General features: G+C 42.5%; 1 protein-coding gene across 3 annotated transcripts in view; it reads right to left on the bottom strand.

Moving 5' to 3' along the window:
* Positions 1 to 23,928, bottom strand: part of FAM135A (family with sequence similarity 135 member A) — a 212,906-nt gene that overhangs the window by 54,378 nt on the left and 134,600 nt on the right. For 2 of the 3 annotated variants that reach the window (XM_082249041.1, XM_082249040.1), the window contains exons 8-13: positions 16,820 to 16,946; positions 14,679 to 14,832; positions 13,358 to 13,435; positions 3,564 to 3,613; positions 3,006 to 3,161; positions 1,622 to 1,695 (exon numbers count right to left, since the gene is read on the bottom strand). In XM_082249041.1, the coding sequence (XP_082105167.1) occupies positions 1,622 to 1,695; positions 3,006 to 3,161; positions 3,564 to 3,613; positions 13,358 to 13,435; positions 14,679 to 14,832; positions 16,820 to 16,946 (639 nt within the window). The remainder of the gene's footprint in view (positions 1 to 1,621; positions 1,696 to 3,005; positions 3,162 to 3,563; positions 3,614 to 13,357; positions 13,436 to 14,678; positions 14,833 to 16,819; positions 16,947 to 23,928) is intronic. The other variant, XM_082249042.1, reaches the window with a different exon arrangement.

Below are 23,928 nucleotides of genomic sequence, written 5' to 3'. Positions count from 1 at the left end.
ACCCTAATGACTTCCTCACCTACGTGAGCATATCCCATTTGCTCCGCTCTCTACCGTCCCCTCATTTATATCTCCCGTCTGCGGGTTGGATGTTTCTGTTGGGCACCTCGCGGACGGCGAAGGGCACGTCCCTTTTCTACAATTGTCTCCAACAGAAGCTGGTGTTTGTAAGACGGCACCTCTGCTTAAGTGGGAGGCGGATCTGGGAGAGGTATTCACTGATGAACAATGGCGAACCGCACTCCGCTCCGTCAGATCCGCTTCCTCTTGTGTAAACCACTGGGAACTCTCTCAGAAAATTAACTTGCGTTGGTACCTCACACCCTACCGACTATCTAAGTTCATACCAGAGCACTCTCCTCTATGCTGGCGGGAATGTGGGGAAGTAGCCCACCTTAAGCACGTATTTTGGTCCTGCAAGAACCTAACCAGCTTCTGGAACAAGCTATTTTCCATTATTTCAGATATCACAGGTGTTCTCACCCGACCTTCCCCAGCACTAGCCATTCTGAACGTGGGCATAGACAAATTTCCCAAGGATTGTAGGTGTGTAGTATCACATATCCTCTTAGCTGCTAGAGGTTTAATAGCTCGTAAATGGAAAGAGGCTGAGACGCCTAGCGTATCTACAGTCTTAGACTTAGTCAAGACCAATCAAATGTATGAGACAATGCTTGCTCGAAAGGCGGGCAAAGGGTCTGAATACGATAAAAACTGGAAATTGTGGTATTCTTGGATTTCTGAAAATTGAGATATGTATCTACGTATATCTATAATACGTTTGAGCTGACCACTGCCCCCCCCCTCCTCCCTCCCCTTCCCCTCCCCCCCCTGAACTATCCACCTATTCTAGTTCATTACTGTAGACCCCTGTAGTACTACATTTGTTATGCTGCTGCAGACCCAAGGATTGATAGAGTGTGAAGTAAGCTACTTGTAAATGTTTGAACAATATAGCTGCTAGCATCTTCCCTCCCCTTTCCCCTTCCCTTCCACCTCCTCCCTCCCCCCTCCATCTCCTCCCCCCCCCCTCTTTACCCTCTTCCGCCACTCTTTCTGCCTCCTCCCCTCCTCTTCCCCTCTCCCCCCCCCCTATCTGTCCCCTTCCCCCCCCCCGCCTTCCCCTTCTTCCTCCCCCTCCCCCCCCTCATGTCTCCATCCCTCCAATCCGTATTCCCTCTCCTATCTTTGCTTCCCCATCTACCCCCCCCCCCTACTCATCCTAATCCTCCACTACGCCTCTTCTCCATTCTCTCCCTTCCTCCCCCCCCTCCCACCTATGCCTCGCCCCTCCTCCCTCTCTCTCTCTCCCCCCCCCCCCCCCTCTTCTGAAATAGACCAACCTAAGTAATGAATACAATATGTGAAGTCCTATTGTTTGCTTAGTCATGGATGTATAGATCGTTAGGACGTTGTACTTCTCACTCGATGTTACTGTTATCTCTATGCTTTGCTATGATCTGCATTGTTTTCTGTATAACCCTGTTCTTGAAAAACTTCAATAAAAACTTAATGTTAAAAAAAAAAAAAAAAAATATACAGTGCATGATGGATTTAAGGTTGGTATGCCAAACAATACCATTTTTCAAGTTAGCACATGCAGGCAGGTTTTCATGCTTACTGTAATTCTTGGTATGCCAGGGCTGCTTGCCTGGGATGCTCGAGGCAAAAGAACGCTTCTGCAAATCTGCGTACCTAAAAATACAAACAAGCAAGAACTAAAACTCGGCACATTATAAATCTAGATTACTAACATTAGTATCACTATTCCTACCATTAATAAACATATTGTCATCATAATTATAATGAATAGTAAGAATTAGTATGAATGACATTCTTCTCTTTTTGCTGAAGAAATAACAAGAAATCATTTAAACATATTTCTTCATGAACTAGTAAAGGTTTTTGACAAAAGACAGTGGCCATATTAACTTTTTTTGAAACTTACAGCAATATAACTGCAAGCTTATGCTGTCTCTTAATACAGGATACTAAAAAAAAACAAAATCCAACCCGATTAACAGGATTAAAAGGGGATTGGCAGTTTAGGTGAAAGAGCCCCATCTATATATGATCAGTTCCTATATCATAACTCTCTTCCTACAGCGTGCTAACCTTTACAGGCAACAGCGGGACTCCTATTGTGATATTTACATTGCAAGGTGAACTAAACTATCATATGAATAAAACAATATTACATCTAAAAGGTTGCGGCACAATTCAGCATTAAGATGGTCAGGTACAGTAGCAGCCCCAGGTTAGCTGGTGAAAATGAAAAATCACAAAAGGCCAGGACCATCAACGAACTGGGCAGTCAAATGCTGGGCCAAACAACCTGCGGTGTTCCAAGTGGATCTAAAGGCAGACATTTTTTTTATCTTAATGTATTCTATACATTAGGATAAAAAACATTCTGTGTGCAGCAGCCTCCCCCCCCCCCCCCTGCAGCCCCCCTAATACTTACCTGAGCCCATCTCGATCCAGCAATGTTGCATTAGGGATTTGTCTGTCTGGGACTCTCCCTCCTGATTGGCTCAGAAGGCAGCGGGCACCACTGGCTCCCCCTACTGTCAAAGTCAGAGAGCCAATAAGGAGATAGAGAGGTGGCAAAGTCGAGCCACGGCTCTGTGTCTGAATGGACAGATGGAGCTGCAGCTCGGGTGCCCCAATTGCAAGCTGCTTCCTGTGGGGGCACTCAGCAGGAGGGAAGGGCCAGGAGCACTAAAGAGGGACCCGAGAAGAGGAGAATCTGGACTGCTCTGTGCAAAACCAACTGCAACAGAGCAGGTAAGTATAACATGTTTTGTTACTTTTAAACAAAAAAAAATTGACTTCAGTATCACAATCACTTTCAATAAAAGCTGGGCTAAATAACCTGTAGTGTTCATTAGAAGCTGGGTCAAATACCTTATTGTGCACATTAAAAGCTTTGTTAAACAACCTGTAGTGTTCATGAAAAAATTATGGATATTCCATTTTTTAAATCGAAAGGATGTCTTACTCACTCTTAGCGTATGATGTTCTTGTGCTACGATTGCTGTAATTTCATCTTGCAGGACAATAACTTCAACAAACTGTCCCCAAAGAGCCATTAACAGAGAGCAAAGCTGTGCAAGGTTCATGTTAATCAGCTCTGCCAGTTCATCAGGATTATCTATTTTCTAGTGCAAAAAGAAAAAAAACAGCATCATAATATTTGTGAAGCTAGAAATACAATTGTTGCTAGTAAATGTTTAGGAGAAAGGTAGTTTAGCAAGAGAAAACGTACATCAAGTAAAACCATGCTTTTATATGCACATTTCAGATTCACACGTAAAAGGGGAAGAAAAGCCTGACACTAAATATTCTCAAAAACATTCCCTCCCCCTCCTATCCTGCATACCCTGTATAAAAAAACGACTTCCTAGCTGTTGTGGGCGCTCCCTTCTCTTCCCTGGGTATGTAGGATAGGAAGGAGGAAGGTGCGTTTTTAAGAATAGTTTGCGTTAGGCTTTTCTTCCACTTTAATCCCCGATAAAAATGATCCACTCTATACATGAAGGAAAAAGACTGTATACACATACCTTAACATCTTCACAGAGTTCAGATAGTCGGGTATCAACATCAATTTTTTCTAAGAAAAATACCAAGATTGGTAAAATCAACATGAATTAGGTCACATAATAGGTATTAGAAATTGCTCAAACCTGCTTTTACATTAAACAGCCCTATAATATAACAATTCATGAACCAGTGTGTATATTTTAGAATTCTATCAGAAAGATATTTACAGCATACTGTACAATAAATGTTTAAAACTTTTTGTACTAAGAAAAATATTAAAAAAAAATGACAGCGGAGAACTGAATGCAACACTATTTATTTTTTCTATTTGCATGTGATATCAAACTGCTCAAAATTGAGATGGTATAAGACACTCATGCAATCAATTACTAACATGCACAGGTACTGAAGTGCCTTTTACGGTTTGCAGAAAGCAGCATGTGTAATCTCGTCCCCTAACCTTGCTAAGTCTTGGTGGATGCTTGTGTTTTCAATGAGAGATCTAAACAATTAAGGGCAAATTTAGGTTTCAGTAACAGATGTACTCCCACACTGAAGGTAGCAAATAAAAAATAAAAACATTTTCTTAAACTAAAATAAAATGAATCCAGTGTGCAGTAAGGGGGTTATACCAGCAATGATAGTCCTATCTACTTTTTTAGTACAGGTTTCCTTTACAAAATTGAGAAAATTCCTTCTAAGGAACAGGAAAGCAGACAGCAGACAAAGCCAAATTATTTTTAGATTTGAAAATCACAAGAAGTAATTATAGATAACTGTAACTATAGATATACTAATGGCGACAAGGTGGACTGTGTTGGTATAAGCAGTGGGATAATAGGGACTTCGCTGTTCGTCCATAGTTGGCAATTATTAGAATTAGTGCTATTATTTTATGTGGGATTGGTTCAAAAGAGGGCTTGTTACACATCTGCTATGCACAAAGTCCTGTGCAGTGGTTTACAAGACTTGCTACTTTTAGGGTACACCAGCAATACAAAATCTGCCTAAGCAACTTGCAATCATCAAAAACAGGTTCTTGAATCCAACTCCTGAAAAAGTTTAATTCAATTGTTTGAAAGAGAACACAAAATGTGGCTTTTTTGATAACTGCAAGAAGTTTCGGCTAATTTCATTTTGGGTTTTTTCTTGTTTATGTGGATGCATGACAAAAGAATATTTTACATGAGGGTCCAGACAGCTTTGGGCACTAAATGCTAAACATCTAAAAAACCATCTCGGCAGGTTTGGAGAGGTAGCCATAAAAGTGCTCTCACAGGAGGTGACTGCCACTTAGAGTAGTCAAGTTGGACTAAATAAGGCAACAGTCATGAATGTACTGAATAGATACAATGCAACTCTGCGAGATACAGAATAGCCAATCAATATTGAGAAGATAAAGTCACTAGTCATGATGCATGCGTTAGATCAGGGGTCTCAAACTGGTGGCCCTCCAGCTGTTGAGGAACTACAAGTCCTATCATGCGCCTCTGCCTATGGGAGTCATGCTTGTAACTGTCAACCTTTCAATGCCTCATGGGAATTGTAGTTCTGCAACAGCTGAAGGGCCACCCCTGCATTTTAATTGTTCTGAAGATAAAGCCGATACCAGGGAGCACAAGTGTGTATGCTAATGCACAGATCATTCCCTCATTGCACCAAACAGTGCTTTTTGCCAAAGGGTACCACATTTTTACAAAAAAAAAAAAAAAAATTATATTATATATATATATATATATATATATATATATATATATATATATATATATATATATATACACACACACACACACACACACACACATTTTTGCAGAAAAAAATTGCATTTTTTTCCTCTGCAGTCTGTAAGGCACTGCACCCAAAATAAGCAGATTAAAGGAGCAATGCCTAGATCCTGCAGACACTCAGTAAACTGTCTGCCCGTACCTCGTATGGGGAGGCAGATACTGAAACGCAGGAAGAGCTACAACCCTCAGCTACATCGACTAATGGTACTTGTAGGCATTCATTCGAAGGAAACTGTGAATGAATGACATGGCTGTGTAGGTAGAGCCCCGCATGGTCGTGCTGTTTTTCAATTGTGACAGCCAGTGGGGGGGGAGAAAATCCCCTGTCCACGGTCACAGGAAAGGGGGGGGGATTGGGGGGGGGGGGGGGGAGAGGAGAAAGGATCTGGAACATAAATATGAGTGGAGCACGTAATACGTTCCAAAGGTGAACTTTGCCTTTAAAAGGAGAAGCTATAATGGTTTCCTATTAATTTTATGTTAATAAATGTTAATAAAACTGCTAAATATTTTATGATTGTTTTAGATTACCTGGAATCAATTTGTTTCTTGGATGGATGAATATTTTAATGCTGGATGTTTTATAAATAAATTACTGCACTATATACAGCTCTTTGTGTGGCTCCATATGGTGAGCACTTACTTCCCTTATGCAGTGCTGAGGCCTGGATGTGTTACCCTCTGGTGGTGAGAAGGGTCATTGCTTACCAAGGCCTGAGATGTATGCTGTCCTTCTAGTGGTGAAACATTTTACGTTTTACTAAGAACTAAAAAAAAAAGAGTGGTGAACCTGAATTGATCATCTTTAATATATGCTCTGTTTGCTGCGTTTCCTCGCGCATGGAAGTCGGTGAATGCATAGGTGGAGACACAACACCTGGTGTTTTAATTTTCCAGTTGGTTTAAGATACACACAGACACGTCTGTTTATGTTAAAAGTAGACTTTATTTTGCAAGTACAATAGACTTAAGATTATTTTGTTACTGTTGCACTAATTTTTTACAGTATTGTAATGTGGTTACACATACTCACCTTTATTGCTAGCTGCCACATCTCCTTGTAGTGCTGACTCATTTCCCACTTTTTTCATACTACTCTTTTTGAAGAGATCAGAAGTCTATTAGACCCATGATCCCCCCTCGCCCATCAAAGCATCCGGTCAAACACAGATTATTTTGATCAGATGCTTTGCTGGCTGTACTGGCCAGGGACATACAGCACCGAAACTGGAAGCAACGAAATCCTTGTCACTTCCGGTTTCATTGGTCACAGAGGAGATTGGACAACAGATGCTCCTCCTTATCCTCTATGGGCATCAGACTTAGACCCAACCGCCTACACAGACAGCCTGGAAAAAGCAGCGGGTGGCGGTAGAGGGGGCCCCTCCAAGTGCTGTAAAAGTGCAGCTGTAAAGATGCTCAGATCGCTTTTACAGTAAAGCCAATGACCGGTTGAAAGAATGATACCAGAATCATTGCTGCAGCTATAATCCTGATATAACCACTTGCTCAAGAGACTGAATTTATATTGCCTCTGGAGTGGAAGTGGTTAATGATGGTTAAAGGGAGAGAACATGAATGAAGAAACAAAATTTGACCATTGTAAAGGGAAAAAGAAGCAAAGCGAAATTTCCAAATGGGGACACACAAACAATGACAAGTATCAGAGATGGGATTTCACCCGTTGGGAAAATGTTACTCCTCAATAAGGAGAGTTGCAACCCAACTTACTCTTTCATGAGTTGATGGATTACCACAAATTAAGGTTCCAGCCTAACACTGGCTATGCCTGAAAATGTTCCCCACCTCTTCCTGCTACCTATCCTGCCTATCACACAGTATGATAAAAAAAGAAATCTGTAAACCTACCTTTTTTTAGTCTGCCCAGTTCACATGATCCCACATCTATAGCTCCCCTGTGTCAGCGAGTTATGGCTGAAGAGGGGAGGAGGGAGCGCTTACAACGGTAGTGATATAGGAGTCTATGAGTGATGTCACGGCCCCCAGAATCCCCAGCCATTGTCGGGTGCTCTCTCGTCTCCCCTGCAGCCCCCACTTTGACAGGGGATCAGGTGACCAGGTTACACAAGTTAGGCAGGGTAGCAGGAAGGGGACATTTTAAGCATAGGTAAAATCTATCCTAATCTATCTGCCTATCAGCGGGTAATGTGATCTTAGCCACATATGGGCAGTTCAGACCACATTTACAGCCTGCTTTTTGTGCCGCAGCAATGTGACTCCGGTACGAATGTGTGGGAGTGACATAACCGCTGCCAGGCCATTCAAGCAGCCGAAGATTCCAAACATCGAAGGAAGACTGAGTAAAGATGGAAGCACTAGGGAGCCGTGACAGCGCAGCGCTGAAGGACTCCATTAGCAAGCAAGTCTGTCATAATGTGCTAGTATGCCGCGCATTCTAGTACATTATGATTAAAACCTACAGGGGTTTACCTATCTAGTAATATTTTTTTTGCATTTTTAAACACTACTAGCGTAATTTACTGATAAATGGTTAAATGTCTAATCTCCTGTACACCACAATAGGCTAAAAGCTAAAATGACTTTATGCCAGTCACCTAGAACCGTAGTGGTTGTGTAAATCCGGCCATACATGGAGAAAAATTCAGTCAGTTCAGAAGGGACTGGCCAAATATCAATCCATGTATGAGCACCCTGGTTATACACAAGTCGCTCAATCGATTTTTTTTTTCCTTACACCCGTGGAACAAAAATAAGTTTCATAATTTCTGGCCAGCCGAACTGTTAAACACTGAGTTCTTCAGAGCTGTCATTTGTTCCTGTGTGTAAATGCAGCCTACAGGAGGGGACAGGACAAGGAAGACCGGACCTGGGTGGCAATGCTCATTCATAGGCCAGTGAAGCAAGATTCTGAACAGGGAGGTCACCTCAACTGACAGCCTGAAGGGAATTACAAATATTCTGCAGATAACCAGGACATACAGGTGCATCTCAAAGTTAGATAATCATGAAAAATGTTTTCTCTGATGTTCATCGACGGACACAGCACTCCATGAAATCATAACTACTGGGTTATATTGCCTCCTCGAGGGACAAGGCAGAATAAAAAACACTTGGCTATGCCCATGGGCCATCCTCAGCTGGTATTTACCACCCTCTCTACTCTAGGTAAACGGTTTAGTAGCAAGCAGTGTTAGAAGTGTTAAAACTCCTTAGAGGGGTGGGTGCTGTATGCAAGTCGGGAGAGAGAACTGTCTGTGTGACAGCAGCCAGTGAATCACAGCTGGTGGTTCCTAAAGTTTGTCCAGAAGTAGGACCATCCTGGTCTGAACTAAAATCAGACCTAGGTAATTCAATTTCCTGGACAGGGATAGGGGGGAACTTAGGTGGTTCTGACGTCACCTTTGCAGGAATTATATCTGCACAATGAGACTCCGGGCCTAAAAAACCCCAAATGGACAAACTTTGCCCTCCTTTGTGGGTACCCCTAAAATAATCATTTTGTGGATCTCCTTCACGCTCACACAAAAGAGGTCCATGGGGCCAGAAACCAGCAAAGATATTCCCCCACCCCAGTAATGGGTGAGGGCAGACCTTTATGCTGAATGGGGTCTTGTCTACGGGTCCAGAGAAGAAAGCTCTAGGCTTACCAGACCAAGGTTTCTTGGAACCTCCTGGGGAAGACTTGAAGGATCTAGTTCCCTTATTTTCAGTCCCAGAAGCAGAAAATAATTTTTGACGGACTGAGGAGGGCACCCGTCTGCATCGAGGCTCCTTCCCGTTTCTGGATTGTGGCAGGAAGGTATTCTCCCCCCCCCCCCCCCCGAGACCCTTAATAATGTCAACAAGAGTAGCCCCAAACAGGCGATTGCCTTGAAAGAGCAGATCAATGAGAGCTTTCTTAGAGGCTTGGTCTGTGGACCAATTCCACACTTTTGTGGAAAAACAATAGCAAACTGAAATAGAAATGAATAATATGTACACAATTGAGACACAAGTCAAATTGTAATCTTATGTTAAATTAAAATTGCCTTTCCTTTTCGATCCGCAACACTGTAATTTCCGTAATACAGACATGTAATTTTTTGGTGAGATAGTTCCAAAGGAAAATCGTGTCTAAAGAGATGCAGGCCCTGATCCTTTACTCAGAACCCTGCAGGTACAGCAGATAATTGATAAAATCACTTCCATACAGATTCAAACAGTTATTTCTTCAGAAAAACCAAAAGGTAGGAATCTGCAACAAAGTTTGGTAGAACCACTGCAATATGCATAGATCACCCAGAGGGGGATTTTTTGTTCTCAACAAAAGTGGAGTTTGCTCTTTAAACTCTTTCAAATCAAATCTGAAAACTTTCTTCTTTAGACAAGCCTCCACCTAATTGTTCCTTGTCTGTTCCTTTTTTTGTGTATCGCTTGTTTTTGTTCTTCCGCCGCACATATGCACTCCTGCTTTTTTTGCTGAATGCATGCTACCAGTGCTGAGGCCGAGTTGTGGTCAACAGTTTCAGGTCTCGGTCCAACAAATGGAAGCTGGTAGAACAGACTCCCGATCATGTGATCACTGTGATAGTTTAATCATAGTTGGTTTTGACCTTGGTCATGAAGGAGTTAAAAGACACTATATCAATTTGGTCCAAATCATTTGGTGGAGGGGGGGGGGGGGGGGATTATGGTGGGGGGTTGTTTTTCAGGGGTTGGTCTTGGTTATATATATACAGTGGGTACGGAAAGTATTCAGACCCCCTTAAATTTTTCACTCTTTGTTATATTGCAGCCATTTGCTAAAATCATTTAAGTTCATTCTTCTTCCTCATGAATGTACACATCGCACCCCATACTGACAGAAAAACACAGAATTGTTGACATTGTTGCAGATTTATTAAAAAAGAAAAACTGAAATATCACATGGTCCTAAGTATTCAGACCCTTTGCTGTGACACTCATATATTTAACTCATGTGCTTTCCATTTCTTCTGATCATCCTTGAGATGGTTCTACACCTTCATTTGAGTCCAGCTGTGTTTGATTATACTGATTGGACTTGATTAGGAAAGCCACACACCTGTCTATATAAGACCTTCCAGATCACAATGCATGTCAGAGCAAATGAGAATCATGAGGTCAAAGGAACTGCCTGAAGAGCTCAGAGACAGAATTGTGGCAAGGCACAGATCTGGCCAAGGTTACAAAAAGATTTCTGCTGCACTTAAGGTTCCTAAGAGCACAGTGGCCTCCATAATCCTCAAATGGAAGACGTTTGGGACGACCAGAACCCTTCCTAGAGCTGGCCGTCCGGCCAAACTGAGCTATCGGGGAGAAGAGCCTTGGTGAGAGGGGTAAAGAAGAACCCAAAGATCACTGTGGCTGAGCTCCAGAGATGCAGTCAGGAGATGGGAGAAAGTTGTAGAAAGTCAACCATCACTGCAGCCCTCCACCAGTCGGGGCTTTATGGCAGAGTGGCCCGACGGAAGCCTCTCCTCAGTGTAAGACACATGAAAGCCCGCATGGAGTTTGCTAAAAAACACCTGAAGGACTCCCAAGATGGTGAGAAATCAGATTCTCTGGTCTGATGAGACCAAAATAGAACTTTTTGGCCTTAATTCTAAGCGGTATGTGTGGAGAAAACCAGGCACTGCTCATCACCTGTCCAATACAGTCCCAACAGTGAAGCATGGTGGTGGCAGCATCATGCTGTGGGGGTGTTTTTCAGCTGCAGGGACAGGACGACTGGTTGCAATTGAGGGAAAGATGAATGCGGCCAAGTACAGGGTTATCCTGGACAAAAACCTTCTCCAGAGTGCTCTGGACCTCAGACTGGGCCGAAGGTTTACCTTCCAACAAGACAATGATCCTAAGCACACAGCTAAAATAATGAAGGAGTGGCTTCACAACAACTCCGTGACTGTTCTTGAATGGCCCAGCCAGAGCCCTGACTTAAACCCAATTGAGCATCTCTGGAGAGACCTAAAAATGGCTGTCCACCAACGTTTACCATCCAACCTGACAGAACTGGAGAGGATCTGCAAGGAGGAATGGCAGAGGATCCCCAAATCCAGGTGTGAAAGACTTGTTGCATCTTTCCCAAAAAGACTCCTGGCTGTATTAGATCAAAAGGGGGCTTCTACCAAATACTGAGCAAAGGGTCTGAATACTTAGGACCATGTGATATTTCAGTTTTTCTTTTTTAATAAATCTGCAACAATGTCAACAATTCTGTGTTTTTCTGTCAGTATGGGGTGCTATGTGTACATTCATGAGGAAGAAGAATGAACCTAAATGATTTTAGCAAATGGCTGCAATATAACAAAGAGTGAAAAATTTAAGGGGGCTGAATACTTTCCGTACCCACTGTATATATACTAGGGCAGAACGATAGTCAACGTGATATCGACTATCGTTCTGTGGGCATGGACGATAGTCACATCGCCAAAGATACGATGTAAGGCATAGGCATTAGGCAGTGAGAAGTCAGGATGACTCACAGTGGTTGTAGCAGAACACAGCCCGACATCCGTCCCACACGTTCAGTCTGCCTCGTCCCACATGTTCAGTCTGCCTGCCTGCAGCTAGCCAGTTCTCCAGCTGATGGTAATATGATCCTAGAGTGAGGAGCTCAGCTCCTCCCTGTAACCAATCAGCGGCTCTCAGCACACTGACACTGAAGAACTGGAAACAAGCTTGTATTGTAACAGTTCAGAGTGAGGAGTAGAGTCAGTACGTGTGGGACTGGACGCATGTCATGTCAGGCTGTGCTCTTCTACCTCCTGCCAACACTGAGTCCTGAATTTGCCTAATCCACACTAACTGTCACGGTCAATCCCTACAATAACATTAACCCTGGCCTGTCCTGGCTGTATGGTGCAATCTGCAATTACAATCAGAAGGCTGCGCTGCTGCAATACTTCCATGATTTCCTCTCAATATCGCAATATATATCGTTGAAAAAAAAATATTGCAATGTAATTTTTTTTCAATATCGTGCAGCCCTAATATACACACACATATATAAAATTACATACATGTACACACACTATAATAATATACTATATAATATACTATAAATACCTTATATCACGTTCCTTATGGCTTTTCTGAAGCCATAAAGAACATTTTAACCTCAAATTGGGAGTGCTGGAAGAGGATAATCCTTTTCCAAGTCTATTATGGGGGCGGGGCAGCAGCCCCCCCCCCCCCCCACTTGGTTTTCCTTGCTTCGCTTGCTTGTACCAGGTTAGCGGGTCAGAATTGAGCGCAGGATAGACCAGGAAATTAGTATTTTCAGAAAGAATTTTAAATAGCCTCACTCTTCTCTTCCGTCCTGCCTTCCCTTCAACCCCCTCCCCTTTTTTTCCTTTCCGTTCTCCCTCCACCTTATGTTTTGTTTTTTGTCATTATATTATTATTATTTTTTTGGGCTGCCAAGTTTGACCTTTATTTTTAGCTACACTGGAGGTCAACCACAGTGTTACATGTTCTATTGCCCTCCTCTCATTAAGAGTAGTCGAGCCTTAATATACCTCATAAAGAATCTGCTTTTCAGGGCCCTCCTTCAGATTATGCTGAATCTGGATCGCTCCCGGATTTGACTTGCCATTCTCCTATACGCAACTCTTCTGCTCATGGACTCATGAACTATTGAAGCCTTGTTTGTTTCTGTGTATATTTGGTATCATATAGCGGTGTTACAACCCCTCCTGCTGCACTTTGTGCAATTTTGTAATGTTTTTAGGTTTATTCTTGTAAAATTGCAAGCTTCCATTAAAAATGTATTGAATCAGAATAGTACAACAGCAGCCTTAGTATTTTTCTCACTGCAGGTTTCCTGTAGGATTTGTAATCCACATTCTCAACCTGGAGCTGAAGGATACTTTAAGGGCTTCAAGAAAGTTGCTTGAAACTTGTTAAATGCTTTACGAAGTAGATGCTTTCTAGACTATAGTGACAAGTTATGACTAAATTCCTAAGCATTTAGGGCTCAACAAATATACAATGAGAAACATTCTGCTCCATTACAATCGTATAATAGATCACTTTCTGAAACATACCCGAAGAGACTTCTTTCTCAGGCCTCGGATGCTTTCTTCTGAGTAGACGTTCATAAAGGACCTGCATGCGGGGCTTGGCTGATTGTAAGGATGGCACACATATGTACTTATTACACACCTTTTATATCTGTGCTTTACGACTTAACTTGTGTTAGTGAGGAGTCAGACAGCAAGTAAGAGGAGATCAATCAAGTAAAGCACAGACAGCTAGTAGAGCTAGTAAAGGGAGAAGATTTTTCTATGATGTACATTGAGACTTCTGGATTTAGTGCACTCCAGTCAGACTAGACAGGATATGTTATTGTCAATCAACACAAGAGCTTTCTAGAAGGTGAACATGCTCAAACTATGAAACTCATCGGATGAAGATCAGGTATATCTTTTTATGCAGTATTGTGAAGTTATGGGTATTAGTTACAGCAAGACAAATGTACATCATATAACAAAGCAAGAGAAAAGAAGGATAAAAAAAAAAAGAAATATATATACCGATAAACTAGTAACTATAAAAAAAGAAAAAAAGAAAAAAAAAGAAAAGAGCACTGTGAAATCTGCGATTTGTACCTTGCGCTATACTAATATTTCATTATGTGTAATAAAAATGGATCAGCAGTGCTTGTTAAAAGGCATACAGAGACATATGTAACCACTAGTGATTTTAACACTAGACCTTTGTATTGAAAAAGTGCTCAGCAACTATAGCACATTGTTAGTAATTAGTATAAATGAGCAGCACCAATGTTCCAAAACCAATAATTATTCTCAGCTCTAGCCTACAAAATATCCAAGCAACATTATGAGAAAAATAAGTGACTGCTACAACGTCAAGTATATCACATATGTACATATGGCAATGATAGCTTTATACATGCACTTAAAAAATTACTGAATAAGGCATGTGGTGTTGTATGCTCTGGTGCAAGTAACTTAAAGCGGAACTAAACCCTCCTATTCCTTACAGCCAAGGAAACTGCCATCTTAGCCTCAGTTTGATCTGCAGTTGCCATGGTGCTGCACATGTGAACAGTTATGACACCAATCATTTCATGGCTTGAAAAAGTTTGGTTGAGAACTGTGACAGTTATCTATGGCATGCCTTGAGTGTAACAGTTTTGGGAAATAGCTAGATTAATGGGTTTAGTTCTTCTTTAGATCTGTTAAACAATATTTAACATTTTACAGATTGGAAGAATAAAAAAAAAAAAAAAAAAGTTTATGATACAGAGATGCTAAGTGGTCCAAGAAACCAGAAGTAAAGGAAAGTAATAAAAATGTGATCAGAAGAAGGTAGTATAGATGTGTTTAGTCTTTTCATACTTACCCAACTCCAGTTTAAGGGAAGAAGGTAACTCTTTTGTTACAGTCATGAAATAGCTGTATAATCCCTTAAATGATAACAGCAAACAGGCACACAGTGTATAATGAAAGTTGTAGGCATGTTGTAGGAAACATTCTTGAACCACAAAGCTGTTGCCCTGAAAAGAGAGGCAGATATCAGCAGCTTGCAGCTAATGCAAATGATACGAAGCTGGTAACATTTAGAGGCTGTTCTTAAAATGGTTGTAAACCATCATCTTGTTAAACAACCCATTCAGTTTAAAATCCATGTGAAAGGCAAAACATTTTTGTATACGTATAAAAAAAAAACAAAGTGCATAAAACCAATACCTTTACTGTGTACAGTATGAAGAGAAGTGCATTAAAAGATAGGGCACGCATTTTAAAAATTAGAATGATGAATAAATAAAAACAGGTGTGTGCAGAGTGTAGTATTGTGGACATTGCTGAATGTGTAGTGAGGGTGTGGACAATGAGATTAAAAAAATCTCTCAATGGGGGCAGGGGCAATGCTGAAAGAAAAATGTGTGTGCTAGAAAAATCTCCATGAAGCATTGCATGCAAGAGGTGGCCTATGCTTTCTTGGTACATCTATTCCGGGCTTTAGGGTCATTGTCCTGCTGGAAGGTGAACCTCAGCCCCAGTCTCAAGTCTTTTGCAGACTCTAAAAGGTTTTCTTCTAAGATTGCCCTGTATGTGGCTCCATTCATCTTCCCATTAACTCTGACCAGTTTCCCTGACCCTGCTGAAGAAAAGCATCCCCACAACATAATGCTGCCACCACCATGTTTTACAGTGGGGATGGTGTGTTAAGGGTGATGTGCAGTGTTAGTTTTCCACCAAACATAGCGATTTGCTTTTAGGCCAAAATTGTACATTTTGGTCTCATCTGACCAGAGCACCTTCTTCCACGTTTGCTGTGTCCCACAGATGGCTTCTTGCAAATGGGACTTCCTTTCAACAATTACGTTTTTCTTGCCAGATTTGTGGAGTGCACGACTGTCCTGTGGACAGATTCTCCCCACCTGATCTCTGCAGCTCCTCCAGAGTTGCCATGGGCCTCTTGACTGCTTCTCTGAATAATGCTCTCCTTGCCCGGCCTGTCAGTTTAGGTGGACAAGCGTGTCTTGGTAGGTTTGTAGTTGTGTCATATTCTTTTGAATTTTCGGATTATGGATTGAACAGTGCTCTGTGAGAGGTTGAAAGCTTGAATATTTTTTATAACTTCACCTTGTTTTAAACTTCTCTACAACTTTATCCCTGACCTGTCTGGTGTGTTCCTTGGCCTTCATGATGCGGTTTACTAAGGTTCTCTAACAAACCTCTGAGGGCTTCACAGAACAGCTGTATCTATACTAAGAATAAATTACTCTATTTTCTGTACTAACTAGGTGACTTCTCAAAGCAATTGGTTCCACTAGATTTTTGTTAGGGGCATTAGAGTAAAGGGGGCTGAATACAAATGCACGCCATGCTTTTCACATTTATTTGTAAAAAATGTGAAAACCATTTATCATTTTCCTTCCACCTAACAATTATGTGCCACTTTGTGTTGCTCTATCACATAAAATCACAATAAAATACATTTACGATTTTGGTTGTAACATGACAAAATGTGGAAAAATTCAAGGGGTATGAATACTTTATCAAGGCACTGTATGCTGTGAGCAGCTGCACAGGCCTGATAGCTACATGTGCTGATAACCGCTAATCAGATTTAACAAAGAACTAATGCTGCCCATACACTAGCCGAAATATCGGACAAACTCAATTTTCGAAAAATGAAAACTCAGCCGTGAGAGCAGACGATCGTGCCATCATGTAATAACCGAATTTGGAAAGATAAATCGTTCAATGGACATAAATTAATTTGGTTTGTCACATATACCCAGTGCAAACAGGTCGGCTAAGAAACACATTAACCTTTCAATTTATCGTTCATTTATCGTTCGCCCGGCAGATTTTCAAAACTGTTCCATCGATTTTTCGGCTCTGAAAAGTTGAAAACAATTTTCTATTTGTGCCCATTAACTGGACGAAAAATGGACAATCGTACCAAATGACAGATTTTCGAACAATTTTTCGGCAGGTGTATGGCCAGCATAAGTTTTAGTAGGTTCTTACATCTGCAGACAGCTGTTTTGTGTAGTTACTGCCAAACACTACACTTTCCAGGGTTGGGATTGAAGATTCTTTATTCTGGGTGGGGGCATTTCTGTTCAACCAGGTATTCTTCATTGCACGGTGAAAGCTGAAGGAAACAATACAGTTAGAATTTAATATTATTGAATTGAATAAGAATGAAACAACAAATTACCTACTAAAGTAAGCTGAGGTGTTTGGTGAACATTAATAATGTAACTGCCTATCCTAACAACCTGTAGAACATGCTCGCCTCCAGAACTTCTCCCATCCTCTGGAACCCCCTACCCCAATCTGTCTGGCTATCTTTTACTCAGTCTACCTTTGGCGATCCCTGAAAACTCATCTCTTCAAGGAAGCCTATCCTGCCTTTAGCTAAGAACCAAATCTATTTCATCCCTCTCAGTTATTACCTTCTGTTCCACCAGACCCTCCCTATTAGATTGTAAGCTTCCAGGAGCAAGGGCCCTCCTAACCTTCTTGTATTGAATTGTATTGTTGCTGTATTGTCTCCCTTTATATTTTAAAGAACTGTGCAAACTGTTGCCGCTATATAAATTCTGTAGAATAATAATAATAAATCATACTGTGCCCGTCTTCGAAAGAGAACACATTTTTCACGAAAAAAAAAAAAAAATGCAAAGGGCTAGTTGTTGATTCAAAATATATATTTGGGCACATTTATTTGAAACAAAATCCAATTTATAACAGCTAGAACTGTGCAGCGCAAAACAAAAAAAAAAAAAGTAGTCAAAGATTTGAAACCCCTTTCTGATATTCTCATATAATTGTGTTTTAAATGTCAACAGACAAATTGTAACATATCCACCCTGCATGTCCCTGTATGATGAGTGCTTCAACTAGGGTGAGAATATCAAACACAAATTCAACAAGTTCCAAAAGCAGCCTAGGGGCATCTTGTGACTTCAGAGACAGCAACATAATGCGGGATTAAAGGTAAATGTCTGGCACCCTCCTGTGTGCTGCATGCATGTCCACTCCATGGGCAGCATTTGTGTTATAACCTTGTGTGCTGAGAAAAAAGCAAGACACCCTTGCATTGTGATGTTTGGTGTGCATGTGTGTGTGCAGGGTCAACTCCATATACCATGGGAATGTGTGCAGGAGGTGACACCCCATTTAGTGCTTGTTTGGGGTGTGCCCTGCAATGCCTCTCTTCACTGCAGCAGTGCAAGTCCCAGGTTACCAAGAGAGGAAGGCAAACCTGGCACTTCAGCCACTGCTATTAGAATACCAAGTAGAATTTACACCATTCCCCTCTGCACAAAGAATCCACAAGTGCTCAGCAATGAGCATGTTTTGGTCACTTTTTATTGGGTCAGTACTCTGAATGCCATTTCTGATATACAATATATGTTCTTCTACACTTTTAATTCACCCCCCCCCCCCCACCATGTCTTACACATCCTGTCTGTGTCCGCACTCTTCTCCTGCACACCCCCCCCCCCCCCCCATATACCCTTTGACACTCTTATCCTGTGCATATCATGCCTGACCGATGAGTGACTGGTTCAGTATTAAATCAGTAGATGCACTTAGCGTTCTAATGAGAAAATGTCTGCATCCCTTTAGAAGTGATTAAATCTTGGGGAATATCTCCCCAAAACTTAAATTTCCATTGTAGGGAGTTCTTAAATATGATTTGTATTTTAGGGCAGACTTCTAGGTTTATTTGTTAGCCAATCACATTGGAAAGTGTTCTGTACACCATCTGCATACAGAACGCATCCAGGTTGGCATATCACATTATATTTTTACAGAACATGACTGCACTTTAAGAACATTAAACAGTAACTCCATTTTTTTTTTTTTTTAGGAAAAAAAAAAAAAAAACATTCCTCTCTGGTTGACATTGCAGAGATTTGAACAAACTTTGCTGCAGATTCCTAATTTTTGTTATTTTGAGGATAAAGCCATTTGTTTGCCTGTGTTCACGTGCAAAGTGAATGCAAATAGAAGTGACTTTTTCCTTTTATTAGCTGCTGCACTTAAAAGGTTCTAATGGGGAAAAGGGCAGGGTCTGAATCCCTATAGATGTGATCAACCCTTTGGGAGTCTCTCACCAAAAATGCCATTTTTGTTGCACAGGATGCCCAAAATCTGATTTCTATCTTAATGCAGACTTCTGGGAAAATGGGTGAACCAGTCACAAGCAGAATATGAAATTTCTTGGGCATGTTCAGTACACTATCTGTGTGCAGAACGCCTCCAGGTTACCATATTGTAGTTTACAGAAAAATGGGATTTTTGTACTTACTGTAAAATCTAGTTCATCGATGGACACTGTGCTCCAAAAAACATAACTAGTGGGTTACATTGCCTCCTCCAGGAGTAGCACCTGGCTACGCCAATGGATCGTCCTCAACTGGTATATAACCCCCCTCCCTCTCTGCTCTAGGTAATCAGTTTAGTAGCCAGAAGTATTAGAAGTATCAGAACTCAATGGAGGGGTGGGTGCTGTGTCCGTCGAACACCGAGAAATGGATTTTACGGTAAGTACAAAAAATCCCATTTTCTCTTTCATTCGACGGACACAGCGATCCATGAATCATAACTACTGGGACATGCAAAAGCAGTGCCAAAAGGAAAATGAGGGGTGGGAAAGTAACCCAAGGCTAAACATAAGAGCCCTTAACCAGGTCACAGGAGCCCCGTCTGAAAAATACAGGTTTAAAAAAAAAAAAACACCCCTCAAGAGGGAACAGTCCCTCTTAAACAGAAGCCTGCAAAACTTTGTGGCCAAAAGAAGCATCCACAGATGCCAAAGTATCTACTTTATAGAATTTTGTGCAGGTATGCACGGTCGACCAAGTCTTTCAAACTTGCGATATTGAAGCCTGATGATGGAAGGCCTAAGAAACACTCAGCAACCGAGTAAAATGCGCCGTGACAGGGAAAAGGTGGAACCTGGCCTTTAATGGAATAGGCACCATCTGTCTAAATAATCTGGAGATGGTAGCTGAAGAAGGGGCCAGCCCTTTTCTGGGTCCATCCGTAACCACAAAAAGGGAGTCTGACCTCCGAAAAGACTCAGTAGCTGCCAGATACACCTGAATCGCACAAACCACATCCAAGGTATGCAAAGCAAATTCCTTGGGATGAGCTGGCTTGGGACACAAGGAAGGCAACACAATGTCCTCATTCAAATGGAAGTCAGAGATAATTTTGGGCAGGAATGATTGACCGTGACGAAGACCACTTTATCCCTATTGGCCACTAAATAGGGAATGCGACAGGATAATGCCGCCAATTTCGATACCCTGTGGGCCAAGGCAATAGCCACCAAGAATATCACCTTATGGGATAACGTAGACAGGGAATCTCCCAAGTATTCTCAAATGGAGGTTTCTTGAGAACTGAAAACACTAGATTAAAAACCCATGGCGGCAAAAGAGACCGTACAGGTAGAGCCACATGCCGAACCCCCTGAATGAAGGCTCGAACTAAAGAGTGTATGGCTAGGGGTCGCTGAAAAAAGATTGCCAAGGCAGACATCTGGCCCTCGATGGTACTCAAGGCCAACTTCTGATCAATGCCCTGTTGAAGAAAGGATACAATCCGAGCCAGAGAAAAGGATTGAGGATGAGCACCAATCGACTCCAAGAAAAGTATGCTTTCCACGTACAATGGTATAATTTTGCTGGAGGACAACTTCCTCGCCTTCACCATAGTAGGGATCACTGATCCAGACAGACCTCTATCCCGCAGTACCTGGTTTTCAATAACTAAGCCATTAAAACCAGAGACTGTAAAGCAGGCTGGTAGATCAGCCCTTGGGAAAAATGGTCTTCTCTGAGAGGAAGCACCCAAGGGATGTTTACAGTCACCAGGATGATTGGAAGATCCTCGTTCTTGATTCCTCGCAGGAACTGCGGAAGAAGCCTTAGCTGAGGATGATACTGGCCTTACCGGGGCTCTTGGACGTCTGCTGCGTCTGTCAGGGGACCCCATAACTTTGTCACAAACTTCAGTATCCTTCTGTGGAGCCAAACCTGCTAAAAGGAGCTGCATGTAAGACTGCAAACAGAACTGCCTTGAAGGTGGATACCACCAGACTCAGAACCTGTATGCAAAATGGGAGAGAGAACTATCTGTGTGACAGCAGCCGGTGAATCACAGCATGTGGTCCCTGAAGTTTGTGCAGAGGAATGACCACCCTGGTCAGAAATAGAATCAGACATAGGTAAATCAATTCCCTGGACAGAGATGGGGGGACCATAGGTAGTTCAGACATAACCTGAACCTTTGCAGGAATGAAATTCGCACAAGGAGTTTCAGGAACGAAAAAAACCTGAAAAAGGACAAGCTTTGTTCCCCTTTCTGGGTACCCCCAAATGAAACACTTTGCGGTTCTCCTTGATGGTCAAAGACGTCCACGGGTCTGGAAGCCAGCAAAGATGTCCCCCCACCCCAATAATAGTTGAGGGCAGACCTTCATGCTGAAGGAGTCTCGTCTGCTGGTCCGTGAAAGCTAGCTCTAGGCTTACCAGACCAAGGTTGCTTGGAACATCCCGGGAAAGATTTAAAAGATCTATTTTCCTTATTCTCCATCCCAGAAACACAAAAGAATTTTCCATGGGCTGAGAAGGAGGGCCCCCGTCTGCAGCGGGGCTCCTTCTCTTTCTTTGACTAATAGGAAAGTACTCTTCCCTCCGTGATACTCTTAATGTCATCAAGGGTGGCCCAGAACAGGCGATCGCATTGAAAGGGCAGATTAATGAGAGCTTTCTTAGACGCTTGGTCTACGGATCAATTCTTCAGCCACAGCACGCACCTAATCACCACTGCTGAAACAAAGTTTGGACGGCACGGAAGCTGATCCAAAGCTGCAGCCCATGGACCAACTGGTCCACTAAATCAACATAAGCAGTGGAGACATCAGGCTCAGAACTAGATGAGACAGACTGAGCAGGGGATGGCAGGGAACGCTTCCTCCTGAGACTTTTTTCCACATGCCACTTCCACCCGGGACACTAAGGACTGCAGGACCGCCTTCAGTGCAACCATGGAAAAGCTGGGGTTCTGAGGTACCTGCCACCTCCATTAGGGGTTAGTGGGGGAGATGTGACCCTGAGGCTCCATAAGGAAAGGAAGACCCTGCAGTACAAAAATGATCTTTTAGCCCCACTAAAGGATCCCCTGAAGGCTACCTATCAGCAGAGAGAGAGAGATAAAGACTCACTCTCCCGACCAGGGGAGCACCAAGAATAAGAACCCATCATCATCCCTGATCATATGCCCCGGGCACAGGAAGAGGAAACTAAGGAAGAAGAGACGGAGCTTCGGCATCCTCACGAGGCTTTAGTTTTCTCCAGCATCTCCCAGACTAAGGGAAGATGGCCCCGCGACATCATCCGGCTACACAAACATGGCCACCAACCAGAGACCAGCCAGACTAAGGGAAAATGGCCACCATCAGCTACAAACACTGAAGCATGCTGCCAGGATCTTTCCTACACCAACTGCAATGCTGCACCCTTGGCAAGGGGACCCCCCCAAAGGTAGGACACACATTTGGGGAGACTCTGCTGTGCACACTGCACTGGGACCCCCTGCACTATACCCACACTGCAAACAGCAAGGAATGCACCTAATGGTCTCCTACACTGGGACCCCTCCAGACTATCAGGGGGCAGGACACATACTAAACCAGGACCATTACAGAGTAGGGATGGGGGGGGCCCAGGGGGTCTCTGCTGCATTCTCTGCCCTGGGACCCCCACCAGACTCTAGGTCCAGACAGGAGGGAATGTGATTGGGGGAAGCCCAACTCACTGAGGGATTTAAGGATGGGAGGAGGGAACCTGCAGGCAGGTTTGACTGTCCCTGGAGGTTACCTGCGTCCACCCCAAAGAAAACCACCAAAAGGAGAGAGGGGGGACTGTACTTACCCTTCCATGCGGGTAAAATTCCAGACAGAACTCCACGTCACCGAAGTAGGGGAGCTCTCGGCTAAGGGACCACTGCGACTCAGACCCAAGCGTGGTCGTATGCAAAGCGTTTATATCGCAGGCCAGTCTCTGTCCGTGAGGCTATGTCGCGGCTGACCTAGCACGTAGCTGCGGTCTGCATGCACTTGCTGGCTGGGCTGAGGGGACCACTGGATCTAGATTAATTCAGCCCGTCGTCCAGCCCGGCAGTTGATTGTAGGTCTCCCGAGAGAAAAACAAAAAAGATGTAAGGAAGGAGAAAATTGCTAGGACCAGAGATCCCAGTCCTTATTCCTGACTAGACAGATTAAAACTGATTACCCAGAGCAGAGAGGGGAGTTATATACCAGCAGAAGATGGCCCATGGGCGTAGCCAGGTGTTTTTTGTTCTGCCTAGTCCTACTCCTGGAGGAGGAAATATAACCCACTAGTTATGATTTATGGAGCCCTGTGTCCGTCGATGAACAAAAGAGAAATTATATTGCTGCACTGAAAAGGAAAGGTAATTTTTAATAACCTTATAATACAATATGGCTTGTGTCTCAATTATAAATGCAATTTTTTTTTTTTTTTTATTGCAAGATTTTTTCCCACAAAAGCAGTTACCCTTTAAATGACATGGCCTTTTTTTGCCACTTTTTTTTACTGGTGCCTACAGATAAGTGTGATATACTTGAAGAAATACCACATGAAATTGACATGGTATATGAATTCTAATAATCTGAATAAATGAAAATTCAGATGTTAAACTGCAAAAACACACCCCTACATTTACCAATTCCTCAAGTCTATGAAATTAAAATCTGGTGTTCCAGATTCTAGGTATCAAGGAACAGAATCTCCTTTGGCCGTATGCAGATGGAACCTATCCTATTTATAGAAAAAAATGGAGTTTTATGGATTGATCTGATCAAAGCCAAGATTTGAATCTCAGCAAAAAAAAAAAAAAACGTTTGCTTAGTGGTAGAAAATGTCACCGGGGCAATGTCAGAGACTGGTTAGATAAGAAAAAGCCCTAAAAGAAGTAATATCTGCTAAAGAGGGTGATACCAGCTTCCGAAGCCAGCAGTGTATGTACCTTTTCCATAGTACACAATTAAAATCTACGGATTAATTTTTTTAAAACAAACTATTTAAAAT

Source organism: Pelophylax lessonae (genome assembly GCF_965119305.1).
Source record: "Pelophylax lessonae genome assembly, chromosome: 3".
Lineage (NCBI taxonomy): Eukaryota > Metazoa > Chordata > Amphibia > Anura > Ranidae > Pelophylax > Pelophylax lessonae.
Note: the sequence above shows the minus strand (reverse complement) of the source record. Positions and strands in the feature narration are given on the sequence as shown.